Raw genomic sequence first — 14,701 nt, forward strand, 5'->3', positions numbered from 1 at the left:
ATCAAAACGTTGCTATAGCAGTGATTTTGATTTTAAAAAAAAACAAAATCGAGAAAAATATTGTTTTCAGTAGCGGATTCAAAATTTTATGGTTATGGGTGCTCACTATTTTTAATTTATATTTGTATTAACCAAAGAGCCTAATTCTGCGCTAAAATTTCTCGACAAGAGTGTTTTATTAAGAACATCAATAGTCAATCAGAATTCTCTGAATTGGTTCAAAAAAAAAAAAACAATATATCTTTACGTGCGATTGTAATAACCAAAAAAACAAGTCAACGAGAAGAGTGATTGATTAATTTTTTGCTTTTGAGTTGGAGAACTTAAATGAAGACTCTAGAATAGAATATTTCCCCCCTCCCTTTTCATTTTTCCTGATTAGACTGACAAGAAAGAAATAGTAAATAAACATGAAAAATCATAATTATTTATATTTTCTGGAGATTAGGTTGCATAATAGACATGATAGTGACCGCTTCAAGATTCTAGGATCGTGTTGCTTCTTTAACCATCAATCACACAATATAAATGCACAAATTTAACGATGGTCATAAGAAATGATATTTAAATACGATAGAAAAAAATTAATTAAAAAATTAAGATACTAAGATCATGATTATTTCTTTTACTATCAATCACAAAATATAAATGCAAAAATTTAACATTGGTAAAAAAAATGATTTTTAAATACGATAGCCAAAGAAATTACTAAAAGAATTAGAGTAAAAATTTTTTGAAAAATTTAATTTTGCAACTTTTTGTTTAAAATTTGTAATATAATTTAAGAAAAGCCAACGGTACAATCTGAAAGAAAAAATAGATCAAGGAGAAAAATGAACAAATAAATAAATAAAAGAAAGTGTAATTGAAAATTCAAAGGTAGAAAGAGAAATACAAAATTTAATTCAAGTTAAATGGGACAATGTGAAAGGTGTAATTGGAAATTAAAAGGTAGAAAGAGGAGTTGAAAAAGTAGAAATAATGTGTTAAGAGGGATTCAAACTCAGGTGAGAAGCAAATGTAAACTTTCGGAACCCACTTGAAACCAACACGCCAACTGAATCGTTTGTTGTATGCGTGCTCATTTTTAGTTTTATACAATTTGTCTTAATTTCTATATTAGTATATATAGTTCGATACGAGGTTAATGGGTGCTCGAGCACTCGTAAATCTCCATGTGGGTCCGCCCCTGGTTGTTTCTGCAGCGATGTAAGGAAGAACAAAAATAAAGACTTAAAATCGCTGCCATGACAACGATTTTAATGGAAAAAAAGTTCTAGACAAAATCACTCTTACGATAGCGATTTTTATTTTTAACAGTGTAACAGCGTCAATATTGTGTCAGAGGAAAATCACTGTGTCAGGAGCGATTTTGCCCTTTTGATTTTTTTAAAAAATTGATCTGCCTTTTAGAATTTTTGATATTTTTTTGAAAAAATTAGCAAACTAGTCAAAATTAATAACTTAATTAGTAAAAAACTCACTACTTTAAAAATATTAGTTAAAATATCAAAAATGTCATTATTTTGAAAAAGAATATATATCCTAATTAAATCCCTATTTTATCTCCTAAAAAATAATTTATTTACATTTCTATGTATATCCATAGTTCACTTTTTCCAAATTATTTTAATTTTAAAAAAATCAAAATCTGCAAATTTTTTCCATATCTCTCTCTTCCATATTTATCCCATAAGTAAAAAAATAAAATCTCTCTCTCCATATTTTCATGTTCATATTCATATTTAACCTTCAAATATTTCTTCTCTTCAACTCCAATTTTTTATTATCTTTTACCGAAATGTTTTTTCTTATCTTCAAAATCTGGATTCACACAAATTTCTCTAATTAAGGTATTTTCATTGTTATCTTCTTTTTTTTAGATTTATTTTCTGATTTTATTGTTGTTTAAATCATTGGTGAAAGTAGAATTCTTCTCGTTTAGAACTATAAAACACTCTTCAAAGAATGATTCTAAGAGACACTATTCATCTTAATAAAACGATTTCTAGTGATTTTCCATCATTTAATCTATATATTACTCAAGAAATAGCGGATATTGTAAGATCTGCTTCTAAAATTAGGAAAGAGAGACGACCAGAATAAAGTCTTCATCAAATTCAGATTGAAAACGTAACTTGTAGGGTACAAGAAAATGACGGCGAAGACCAAATTGTTGATGAAGAGGTATTTAAATATTTTTTACATGTTTAGATTTTTGCATGTTGAGTTGAAGTTAAATACAATTTGTTCAACAATGTGTACCGATTATATTTGTAAATTTCTTGTTATGTACATTGTGCAATATTTATTAGTTTGTATTTTGTATTCAGTTGTTATTTTATTATTGTATTTTGGGGTCAGTTTTTGTTAATTTTGATAATGTATTATTTTTTTTCATTCCTTTATATTTTTTCACATTTGTAGATATTCAATAATGTATGAATACATTTACATGACTATGACATTTCAGATTTTATTAATGAACTTTTGTTGAATTTGTGTTGTATGCTATGAAATTTTTATGTATTTGTATTTGTAATTTTTTCTTAGAATTTTGTATCCTTTCTCAATTAATATTCAAATTAGTATGTATGCTATTAATATTTATATTGATTCAAAATCTAATGTTGTATAGTTATGAATCTTGTATTTGTTGCTAATTGAATCCATCCCAAATGTATACTAACTAGATATGTATATTATTTACATGAAAAACAAAATTCTATTAGTTTCTTTTTATATATATATAAAAAATTCAGAATTTTGTATCCTTTCTCAATTTGTATTTAAAATCGTATGTGTACAATTAATATTTGTATACATTCAAAATTATGTTGCATAGTTTATGAATTTGACATTTTTTTCTAATTTGTATTTATTCTAAAGGTATGTCAACTAGTTATGTATTTTATTTAAGAATGATTACACCAAATATTCAATTATTTCTTTTCAATTTTATATTTCATTCTCACTTTTTCATTATACTAATTTTTTGTATTATATATATTATTATACAAAATTCTAAATAAAAACTAGAATAAATAGAAATACAAATAAAATACACATTGAAATGAATACGAAATACAAGATTTTTGAAGAAAAAAATAATTACAGAGGGAAAAAAATATATGAATACAAATATATTTCTTAAATAACTATATAGATACATTTGACATACCTATTGGAATGAACACAAACTAATAAAAAACTATAATGAATATCAATAGAATATGTTGTGGAATGAATATAACTTTAAACGGTAAAAATTCTGGAGAAAAAAAAGAGAACAAAGTTTAAATTTTATTTGAAAATGTAACTGATGAGAAAATTAGTGATCCTTACCTTTTTTTGAAATATTCTCTCCCTTGATTTTCTCCTTTTGTTATTAAATAATTATATTCTTTAAATAAAAATAAATAATAAAAACATAAATAAGATACATAATAAACTAAAATTTGACATTTCTACTAAATATTGAAAGTGTTGCTAATGAGCCCTCTTAAATGTTAAAATATTGACATTTTAAAAAATTTCCCTTTTTTTGTTTGCCCTTTAGGCTTCGGACTCCATTTCATATCTAGTATTACTAGTCCTAGATAACTCGTGGCCCGTATAGGGCCTAATATAATATTTTACCCATCTTATATTAGTTGATCATCTTACAAAAATAATTGTCTCTTATTAGTTGTCCACCTTATTATATCAATAAAGCATCAATCAATTTTTCCTATATTATCTTGGCAATTAATTCTTTATTAAAGTGTTCACATTTGTTTGTAAAATTTTCACGAAATTTTTTAAGGCGTGAATTAGCAAAATCATCTTCTTATTTATAATTTCTTAATATGCATATAAAAAGGAAAATGATCAACTAATATGAAATAAAGACGTTATCAATTTCTTATATAGAAAAATTAAGTTTTTGCTGTTATCTCTAATTTTGGCAAAAAATATGAGATTGTAAACAAAACTATTAAATAGTCTTTGACCAATATTTTTATTTGTCTCAACCATAATATTAGCATAAATAGAGAAATGCAATAATGTAGTGTAATTTAGAAATAGTTTTTAAGAATTGTAGGTATTAATTATTTATTAAATTTGGGTCATTCGTTTCTTCTTTTGTGTAATACTCGAGGTTTAAATTCAAATTTTCTTTTTGCCATCCATAATGACATAAATTTATAGGTTTTGGAAATAATTTATTTATAAAATTGAATTGAGTTAGAGTATATAATAATCATGAGTTGTTATATGTTATTCTTTTTCAGGACAATATTTTTAAAGGTCATGAAACTTAAAAAAAAATACAATCTTTCATAAAGATTACAAACCTTTGAAAAAATCACAATCGTTCAGGACAGTCTCAATCGTTCCGGATTGTCACAATCCTTCATTTCCTATCCACACCTTTAAAACATAACAAGACGTTCCAAGCATGAATCATATATCTGTAAGAAATTGATATTGATGCTAGAAGGATGAGTGCTGTGAAGTACTTAAATTTCATGTTAAAAGGAATTCTGAAAAATCATTTTCGTTTGTAATCAAAGATTTTAACCTGATAATTTTGGCAAGTCATATCTCTACTACACACTAGTGAGCTCTTATTAGCAAATTCCTCCTAGAATTTTTCCTGTACAATATGTGATTCCTTAGGATTGCCTTTTCCTTACTCTTTTAATAGGCTACGAGGGACAATTTCTTTATCAACTTCTTTGAAAAGCAAATAACGTAATTCCTCCCATCCATTAGTTATTTTGACATAAAAGGATAATAAGGCTATTAGCTAGCGTTTGGTCATAAATTTTCAAATATTCTTGACAAATATTATTTGCGTGAAAATTTGAGTGAAATTTCACCATGTGTTTGGTCATAATATTTGAGAAACATATTTCACTTTTTAAAAAAAAATATGATTTATACCATAAGTTTTAAAAACTATCAAAACTAATTATAAATTTTTATTACAACTCAATTGGATCTTCCTTGCAATAGTAGTCATGTCCATGACACTGGAGCAATGTGGTGGTTTGGAGTTAGTGCAACAAGCATATTCCATACATGGTGAAGTAGACAAAACACATGACTTTGTTACCCTCAATCGATTGTTCATCGTTTTCGTCAACATGCAACCATATCACTGCATATTTCATCAGTACTTTGATGTTCAGGTAAAAATTATGTGATACAATTCAAACAACTACTATGGAGGGTGTTTTATAAAACTTAGAAGCTTGGTGTAAAATTTCATTTTTTAAAAGATCCCAAATAATGAAATTTGACTTAAATACTATAAAACTAGTTTTTTGAAGTTTTGGATATTCGTCAAGATATTTTGACCAAAATGAGCTATTTTAAAAATCAATTTACCTAATTAATACATTTTTAATTTTTTTTACAAAAATAGTATAAACGTACTTTATGGTAACGTTTTAGGCTTTATTTGATTTTAAAAAAAATAACGCCGTTAACTTAATAAATGTTACTGGCGGTAACGTTTTTATGCTAAAACGTGACAGCGCCATATCCTCACTAAACGATGTCACTTTGTTATCCTCATTTACTTTTTATACTAATGTGACAGCTGCCAAACCCTTTCATCCCTTCACCCTTTCAGCCCTTTCCCTGTAAAAAAAAAATTGGCAGCCGCCATTGTCACTTTCTAAGCCTCCATATTCCATTTTCGATCGGTAATTTGTGGACGAAGAGGAGGCGTGAAAGAACAAAAACACAGGAAGACAATGAATGGATCAAAACCTCATTTCGTGGATAAACGGTAGCGGTAGTTTTTCCAAATCAATTTTGAGGATTTCTTGTTATATAGAGTTTCACGATAAATTGCGGCTATCAATCTTCTGGAAAGCTTGAAATCAAGTTAATTTCCTGTGTTAGAGCCTTGAGGTATGTTTTTTTCCCTTACAAACTAGTAGATGGAATGCTTGAATTTTAGAATTTCTATCTTCTCGTATTTATATCGTTTTGGTTATATGGAATAATCACTCAAGAAATTCTAATCTGCATGTTCTGTTTTTATTTTGAATTCATGCATCTTGTTGATGCACGGAGAAACAATGAAAAGAAAAACAAAGAAAAAAAATGTTCACATGAAAATGGAAGGAAGACTATAATAGGTTGACCTGCAATGGCTTCTACTGAAATTGAATTTATTTTTCAATATTTTAATAAAACATTTGGTGACAGTACATTACTTTGATTTGGTTGTTATATTTTGGACTAACAATTATATTTAATTTACTTTCATATGGATTTTTCAGTTTAATAGATACGTATATGACTGGTTATAGTGCATATCGATTGGATCCCGGTCCACTTGAACCATCGGTACTAACTCAACAACTTACCCATAGGTCACGGGATATATGGAATGGAAGTGTTAATATGATTTTAAATACGAGGAGGTGTGATGGAAAATTGTGGGACCTCGTAAAGAAATATCCCATTCATCCACGAGTCTTAGAAATGATTGAATTATCAGGACTATATGGTGTTTATAGATCAAATCGACCTTCTATTGATCGTAGCTTGATCACTTCACTAGTAGAGAGATGGCGTCCCGAGACTCATACATTTCACTTTAGAACGGGTGAGGCGACAATCACCTTGCAAGATGTAGAAGTGTTGTATGGCTTACCTGTGAATGGTGATCCAGTACTTGGTGATGAGTCGATAAGGACCATAGGGGATTGGCAAAATATTTGTCAAAGATTGTTAGGTTTTATTCCACGTCCTCAAGACTTCAACCGTAGTAGCCTCAAGGTAACTGCACTTAATGCGCATATGCTCGAGCAACTACAGTTACCTGACTTGACAACACAAGAAATGATCGATCAAATGGCTAGATGTTACATGTTTTGGATGATTGCTGGTATGATGATGGCAGATACATCTGGCAACTATCTAAAGCTTATGTACCTTCCTATGCTCGAGGATCTCAATGTAGTTAGCTCTTATAGTTGGGGTAGTGCGACCTTAGCGTGCTTGTATCGCTTTCTCTGTAAGGCCTCACAGAGTAACCAAAATGAGATAGCTGGCTTTCTACCACTGCTTCAGGTATACTTAATAATTACATCAATTCTTTATAAATATTTCTTCTAGTTTATAATATCATAATTATATATTTATATATTATGTTTAGATTTGGGCATGGGAGAGAGTAACCGTCCTCAGACCTCAGGTAATAGCACAAAGGGACATCGAAAATAATTTTCTTGCTTGTTTACCTAGGGGTCCACGTGCTACTAGATGGTTTGCACATTTTAGTTGGACTGATACCACTAAGCATGTGTTGAAAGTTTTTAGGGATGCACTTGATTCCATGACAGAGGATCAGGTATGATGTTATACTGTTTTTCTTTAAAAAATTATGTATATATTGTAGTTGAAACTCATGTATTTTTCTTTATGTAGTTTATTTGGGAACCATATTCGGATGACTTAATTGAGAGTCTTCCTGATTATTGTCGAATTGAACGAGACATATGGCGTGTAAGAGCTCCAATTTTTTGTTGGGATATCGTTGAGGTTCACTTGCCTGATCGAGTTATGAGACAATTTGGATTAAAACAAACGATACCAACTCCATTTCTATTTGACGCCACACATTTTCACTATGATCGTAGGGGCAGACGAAATACAAATTGGAAGTTGGAGCATGCACAATGGTTGCCTCTTTGGAACCAACGACTTCAATATGTTTGTGATGCTCCGGTCAATCGTGAACCACTTCGATATGACGACCCTTACCTTATTTGGTTTAGACGCATTACTCGTCTTGTTATTGGTAATCCTACTCAGCGTCCTCAACAACAAGAAGGTTATGTGCCCAATTCAACGGCATATGAAACAATGGTATGTATTAGATTTAGTGTGTTTGTGATTTATCTTTTGAGGATAATATTGCTTCTTCTCGAAAAATGTGACTTGGAAAATTGTTACCTATGTGTGTGGTTAAATTAAGCTACTTCTTAAATGGTTAACTTAAGCTACTGATTTGCACAGCTCTTTGTGCTGCAGTAATATTGATCTAAAATTATCGAATTTCGAACACTTTCCATTCTAATGTGGTGCAAAATTGATTGTTTACTTTTTTGACATAAAAAGATGGTGTGATATTGCAGCATTTGAATATATACCTTATTCCATGACTTAGATTTAGTGTGTTTGTGATTTATCTTTTGAGGATAATATTGCTTTGGAAAATTGTTACCTATGTTTTTTCTTAAAAAATATAAAATTAGTGCTTTAGTTTGATCTTTGTTTGAGCATCTGTTAGAAAAAAGAATGGAAAATGTTTGTAAGAAAAAAAATTGATCTTTGTGTAGGTGCGTCATATTCATTCCATGGTTGATAGAGCAAAAGCCCTTGGTGATCAGCCATCAATGGAGGATTTATACATATTTCGTGCAATGGTCCGAAATGAAGGAGAAAAGTGCTTGACATATGTGCACGAGGCTGCTAGGATTAATGTACAAGCCGATTATAGAAGAGATGAGGTACATGATGATCATTTACATCATCCGGTTCGTAGGCGAGGAAAAGGTGGTGTTGCCGGTAGGAGGGCTCGTGCTGTTGAGAAAGGACGAGCACCTATTGAAATGGATGAACCAGTCTCCGAAGATGATCACACAACTTGTGATTTTGGTTCCATTTCAAGGGGCCAAACTCAAGAATTCACTCCCGGGGCATCAGGTATGACATATCAACCAACAAATACTGATATTGTTCCATACATGGCATCACAAATATTAAGGAATTCTAGTCTTTCATCACTTGAGAATGTATTTGGTGGTTCTCGACCTCAACATTTTGAGAATGCCCCCAACTTTAATTCATCACCTGGGCTGCCAATGTCCATTGAGACCCCTGGTGTTGTTAATCATTTAGAGGACTCCAACGATGAAGTGGAGAATGAAAACGAATGTGGTGAACCATCAGTGAAGGAGAAGCGTAGGATTTTTCCTAAGCGTTGTGGGACTGGTACTATTAACATCTTTATTTTATTTTTTTGACATAAATACTCCTCTGTTTAGTCGAACAACTGAAGATTATTCTTGTTTGTCAGGGAGTCACTATCTTTACCAGCATGGCAAAAAAAAACAAGAAACGAGAAACAAAGAACTGTAATTAAAAGGTTTCAGGTATCCAAATTTGGTACTCCTTGTTAAATTATTGTTTCTTCCATGTTTTGGAGTATGAGGAAATTTAGTTTTGTGTGTGTCTAAGGAATCAATCACATTTTCTTACAATGACAGTTCTCTTTTGGTTTGAAACTTTGCAAAATCGAGATCTTTCAAGAAGAAACGTTCTTATAGTTGATTTTTTTATATCTGCTGGACCTGGGATAGTGCTGATTTTTTTTGGTAAAACAGAGTTGTTCCGAATCTGAAATGCTTCAATTGTTCCGAGTTAATTTAATGTTTGTGTTGTTTCATCTCTCGATAGATATTGGAAAATTGATTTGCGTCGAGTTTTAGCCTTTTGGAAAACTGAAATTCTTTAGTTTTTCCAAGTTATTTGAATGCTTGCGTCGTTAGCCTTTTAGATATCTTGGAAATTGTTGCTTTTTGTGTGCTAGCAAATATAAGTTTTAGAACCATTGTTCTAAAACGTACATCAAGTATTGTTCTGCTGTACATCAAGTCTTCTAAAACGTCTCTTGTTCCTTTATTGCCAAACTATCCAAATGATGCATAAAGGAATAAGCTTCCGTATCATGTTGAATTCCCATGTCTAAAAATATTGAATTCCCATGTCTAACAAGCAGTTAACTGCTGCTGTACATCAACTTTCTTGTAAGATGTTTAGAGTAGCAAAAGTTATTTGGGCAGCCAAATGAACATCTGTAAATTCTGGAAATATATAAAAATAATGAAACTCGATGTGCTAGCTTGTGCCACTGAGTTTGTGCTTTCAGTATAGATTGAGATTCTTGGTGAATGTAACTCATCAAAGTTTTCTTAATCATTTTTTCTTAGGTTGATGCAGCTTGTTGATATTCTGGATAACCCTTGGTGAATAGTAGAGATTTTTTGTGAAGAATGAAGCTACTAGTCATTATTTTGTAAAGCAACATGTTCTATGAATACATGAATGTTTCAATTATTTTCTATTTAGTTAGTGTTTTTCAAGTATTCCTTAATGTAACTTCAAGTTTGTGAAGCAGTAGCCATTGATGAACTCTTCAGCTAAAACTCACGAGGGCTTTCTTGTCTTTTTCCCTTTCGATTTGATTCTCTGTGAGTGTAGTAGAGATATATAAACAAGCCTATATATATGGGTGATTTCAGGGAGCATAACAAATCTCCACACATCTGAGATGAGGTGCCAATGGTTAGCACATTTTCTTGATGGAACATTCAAGTTGCCAAGCATAAAAGAGATGGAAAGGGATATACAAGAGTGGGAAGAATACATGAAAACATATGCTGGAAAAGAGTACAAAAGGACTTGTATTGCAGCCCTACACATATGGTACAATGATCAATTGTGCAAAGACATTGGGTGCAAAAATAAAAGAAAGAAGACTACGTTTCCTACTTGCAATCAGATTATGTTAGGCTAAGTCCTAATAAATAGTCCTATTAAGTATTTCCTATATTTTTGTTGCGACGACAAAAAGTTATTAGTAAGTCGTTTTTCATTGTTTGGTTATCGGAAGTATTTAAGATATTTTGATGTGATAGAAGTGTTTTTTTATAGTAAATTATTGTTTTTTATCAACTTATCTGGAAAAGAAAATTACATCAAATGGTGAAATGGACTTTCCACAGTAATGATCCAAAGTTAAAATTATATATCTTTGCTTTCCTTAGTAGATAACTTTATGCACTAATAATTGAAAGGAAATTAATATAAATGGAAATTTGGAAATTAACATTAATAATTTTCCTTTATTAGCAATCTGGAAAAATTCACATTACATTAGATAACATAAAGAAAATTAACACCATTAGACATTGACCCACAATTATTCACTTAAATTTAATTACGATTGGGACATTGACGCCTATCATGTCCTGTCTGCCTGCATAATCCACAAGCTCGCTCATACACTGTAGAACTACGATCCATTTCATTATGTATTCTAGTTGTCCTTGGCCGATTAGGACGACGATAGAATTCATTACTTCTCATTGTAAAACTTGGAGATGGCCAATATGACTCATGACCAATTGGTGAGAATGACCCAGAATATGTTGCAACATAATTCTCTATTGTGAAATGCTCGCTAACAAAATTTCTAGCTAGCCCTCCCATTCTATCAGTTACCTTCATGACATGTGAACACGGGAAGTGCAGATTAACCCATTTTCCACAATCACATTTTCTTTCATTTAGTGAAACACAATGAGGATTACCACCAGTACCATCAACTTGTATAGATCTAACCTCGTATACTCCTGTGGGTATATTCCAATCAAAAACAAAGTGCCTCTTTGAACTTTCATAATTCTTCTCCCACTTTATTTTGAACCTCCCGGTCCATAATTCATTTTGCTCTGCAAGTTGGTGTGCTATTTGAGACCTACGGGTATACCGTTCAATAGTTTGCTCCAATGAAAGTCTAATCATAGCAGTGACAGGCAAACCTCGTGCTTTTTTCAACACTCCATTGAATGACTCTGAAAGATTTGTTGTCAACACTCCCCATCTTTTTCCATCATCATGGCTAACAGTCCATTTATCCAAGGGAATTTCCATGAGGTATGCATATGCTTCGATATTTTCTTCTTTAATTTGCCACATCATGGACTCAAACTTCCTTACTTGATGGGCTGAAGCAGCCCTCCACATCAATCTGCTGAGGTCCTTGTTTGGAAATTTAGATTGAAAGTTGCTCTTAAGATGTCTTATGCAAAATCGATGGAAGACTCGAGGCTCTTGAAATCGCCGCAACTCCTGCAAACTAGTCAAGATTCCTTTTGCCCTATCAGATATAACACATACATTTTGTCTACTTTTTATCACATGTGCACTCAAATTTCTAAAAAACCATTTCCATGCCTCTTTTGATTCTTTGTCTACAATAGCAAACGCTAAAGGGAGAATGTTATCATTTCCATCAATTCCAACAGCAATTAATAATTTGATCTCATATTTTCCATAAATATGAGTTCCATCTACTGAAATAACTGGGCGACATGTTTGGAATCCATCAATGCATGGCTTGAAAGCCCAAAATACAAATTTAAAAGTTTTTACCTCCGATGAACTCATAGACTCTTCGTGTTTCCATTCCACAATTGTTCCATGGTTAAAGTGTTGAAAAGCTGCAAAAAATTTAGGTAGGTCACTAAATGATTTCTTAAAGTCACCATACACCAATTCAAATGCGCGTTGACGTCCAAGCCATGCTTTTCTATATGTCACTTGGTGACCAAAATTTTCATGAACCTTTGAAATGACATCTACCACCAAGAACTTAGGATTTTTTCTAATTTGATTTAGAAGTAGTGATGCAATCAAATTGGTATTTAGGTTGGCGTGACCGCTAGAAAGCCCCTCAGTCTCACATCTATGGTTTTCAACATATTTTCCTATCTTCCAAAATTTATCTCCAACTTGTCGTCCTCGAAGAAACCACATGCAACCCAATAAATTATAAAACTTACATCTCACAACCCATAGACTTTTGGTAGATGTTACCACCTTGAACTCCTTATTTTTGTGCAAACTCCAAATCGTTACAGCCATTTTCAACTTTTCTTTACTACTAAAAAGCATACCTTTTTTTAAATCTTTTTTTGCTTGCTCAGACCAAACTGAACAACATTCCATCTCAGATTCACATGTAGACATGAAAATGTCTTCCTCATTCTCTAATGTCCTGAAATAGGGTATGTCATGAGACACACCCTGATCATGATTATGAAGATTTACACCATTTTGAGAAAAATCTCTAATATCATCGATATCTTCATCAGGTTCACTTTCATCACCATCTTTCGGAGGTTCATCTTCCTCCGAACTTTCATCACTAATTTCAGCATTTACATCATTATATAGATCAACGTTGATATCAATATCTCTGTAAAAAAAATATTAGTCAAATTCTAGCAAAATTATAAATATACAAGCTTGTTTTAAAAGCGATAATAAATATTCTAAAATATTATTTCTTCTATTTATAAGAGATAATTTGTGTATACTGACAAAAAAATTATCTTATTAAATTGTTAGACTAAAATTTAATAAAATAAAGATTTGTTGTTTACCTAGCCTCATATTCCATGTGACTATTATCAATATGCATTTGACTACTTGAGCCTTCACCAAATGATCGATGATCATGCATCAACAATTGTTGAAATGGTGGTTGAACAATCGGTTCTACAAAATGAGGTTGATTGATCGTGGTAAGGCCATAATTTTGAGCCAACAAATTCATGTGATAACCATGATGACCACTAACTTGAAATGCAACATTTTGATCTGTCGATACAGTCTTTACATACATCTCCAAAACATTTATATCAATCTTATCCGCAAATTTTTGAGGTATGAAAAGAAATTGTAACAAAGATTGGTCATTCTCAATTTTAAACTCAATGAACCTTGTATTGTTACCTTGAATTGAACATGGATATTTTCCAGAAATATCCATATGAATATTTTCACTATATGTTCCCATTTTCTCATGCAACAATCCAACCAATTCAACATAGGTAGTTGAAGTCGACATGCTAATAATCATTCTAGCACATTCAGTATACCTAAATCCGTTCATATCCGTAATTATTTCTCCACCCCAATACAAAGCAACCATCACATTATGTTCAAAGCTCGTCATCTTAATCCTACACATAAAGATAAAATATTTTTTAAAACAATATTATTAAATTAGAAAGATAATTTTAAAGCTATAATAAGAACATAACAAAGGATAAACTTCACTTATTTAATTCATACCTGATGAAATTTTGTGAATATTATTTTTAAAATGGACCACACAACGAAAAATTTTGCTGAATTATATTTGAACATGCAAAATATTACAACAACATTTATTTATAGTCACTTTGGGCAGTTTGAAAAATGGAGGAATATAACTTTAACAGAGTGTTGTAATTGGTAGCAACGTTTTTAAGGTAAAACGTTACTCTGAGTAACGTTTTATAGCTAAATATATTCTAAATTTGCAGAAGTCGAAGGCCCGTGATTGGATTCTTAAGAAACGGGACTCGAAATAACATTTTAAGTGTAAAACGTTACTCAGAGTAACGTTTTACAGTTGATTGATTTGACTCCGCCTTTGCAGTATTGGAGTCAGTGGCCCGTGATTGGATTCTCCAAAAACGTACTCTTGAGTAACATTTTAAACCTAAAACGTTACTCAAAGTTACGTTTATGCGTTTAACGTCGCCAATCCGTTAACTTTTTGTCCGTTGAATTTTTATAATGAAAATATCCTAAAGCGTTACCATAAAGTACGTTTATACTAGTTTGGTGAAAAAACTAAAAAACGTATTATTTTGGTGAATTGGTTTTAAAAATAGCTCATTTTGGTCAAAACTTCTATTCGTCAAAAATATTTTCCAAATAATGACAAATTATATGGACAAACACTATTTGTCAATTTTTCTCTCAAATATTACCTGGAAAATCTTTGACCAAATGGTCCTATTAGTTTGCAAATGTTGCTAGCTCTTCCTGAGCGGTAAAAAGGAGAGAAGTC

General features: G+C 31.2%; 2 protein-coding genes across 4 annotated transcripts; one reads left to right on the forward strand and one right to left on the reverse strand.

Annotated features, from left to right (window-relative positions):
• The first annotated feature begins 6,196 nt into the window (after positions 1-6,196).
• Positions 6,197-9,189, forward strand: LOC107022338 (serine/threonine-protein phosphatase 7 long form homolog). 3 transcript variants are annotated; one of them, XM_027917479.1, is made up of 5 exons: positions 6,197-7,077; positions 7,163-7,357; positions 7,435-7,875; positions 8,349-9,003; positions 9,089-9,189. In XM_027917479.1, the coding sequence occupies exons 1-5, from the start codon at positions 6,298-6,300 to the stop codon at positions 9,148-9,150; spliced, it is 2,133 nt and encodes a 710-aa protein (XP_027773280.1). In that variant the 5' UTR covers positions 6,197-6,297; the 3' UTR covers positions 9,151-9,189. The 3 variants fall into 3 exon arrangements, with proteins under 3 accessions (XP_027773280.1, XP_027773281.1, XP_027773282.1); XM_027917480.1 differs by having other exon boundaries at positions 7,169-7,357; XM_027917481.1 differs by having other exon boundaries at positions 7,178-7,357.
• A 1,818-nt stretch (positions 9,190-11,007) lies between these two features.
• On the reverse strand, positions 11,008-13,816 carry LOC107022340. Its single transcript, XM_015222978.1, has 2 exons — positions 13,242-13,816; positions 11,008-13,054 (listed from the first exon to the last, which is right to left on the reverse strand). The coding sequence occupies exons 1-2, from the start codon at positions 13,814-13,816 to the stop codon at positions 11,008-11,010; spliced, it is 2,622 nt and encodes an 873-aa protein (XP_015078464.1).
• Between the last annotated feature and the right edge of the window lie 885 nt (positions 13,817-14,701).

This window comes from Solanum pennellii, chromosome 6 (assembly GCF_001406875.1).
Source record: "Solanum pennellii chromosome 6, SPENNV200".
In the NCBI taxonomy this organism is placed as follows: Eukaryota; Viridiplantae; Streptophyta; class Magnoliopsida; order Solanales; family Solanaceae; genus Solanum; species Solanum pennellii.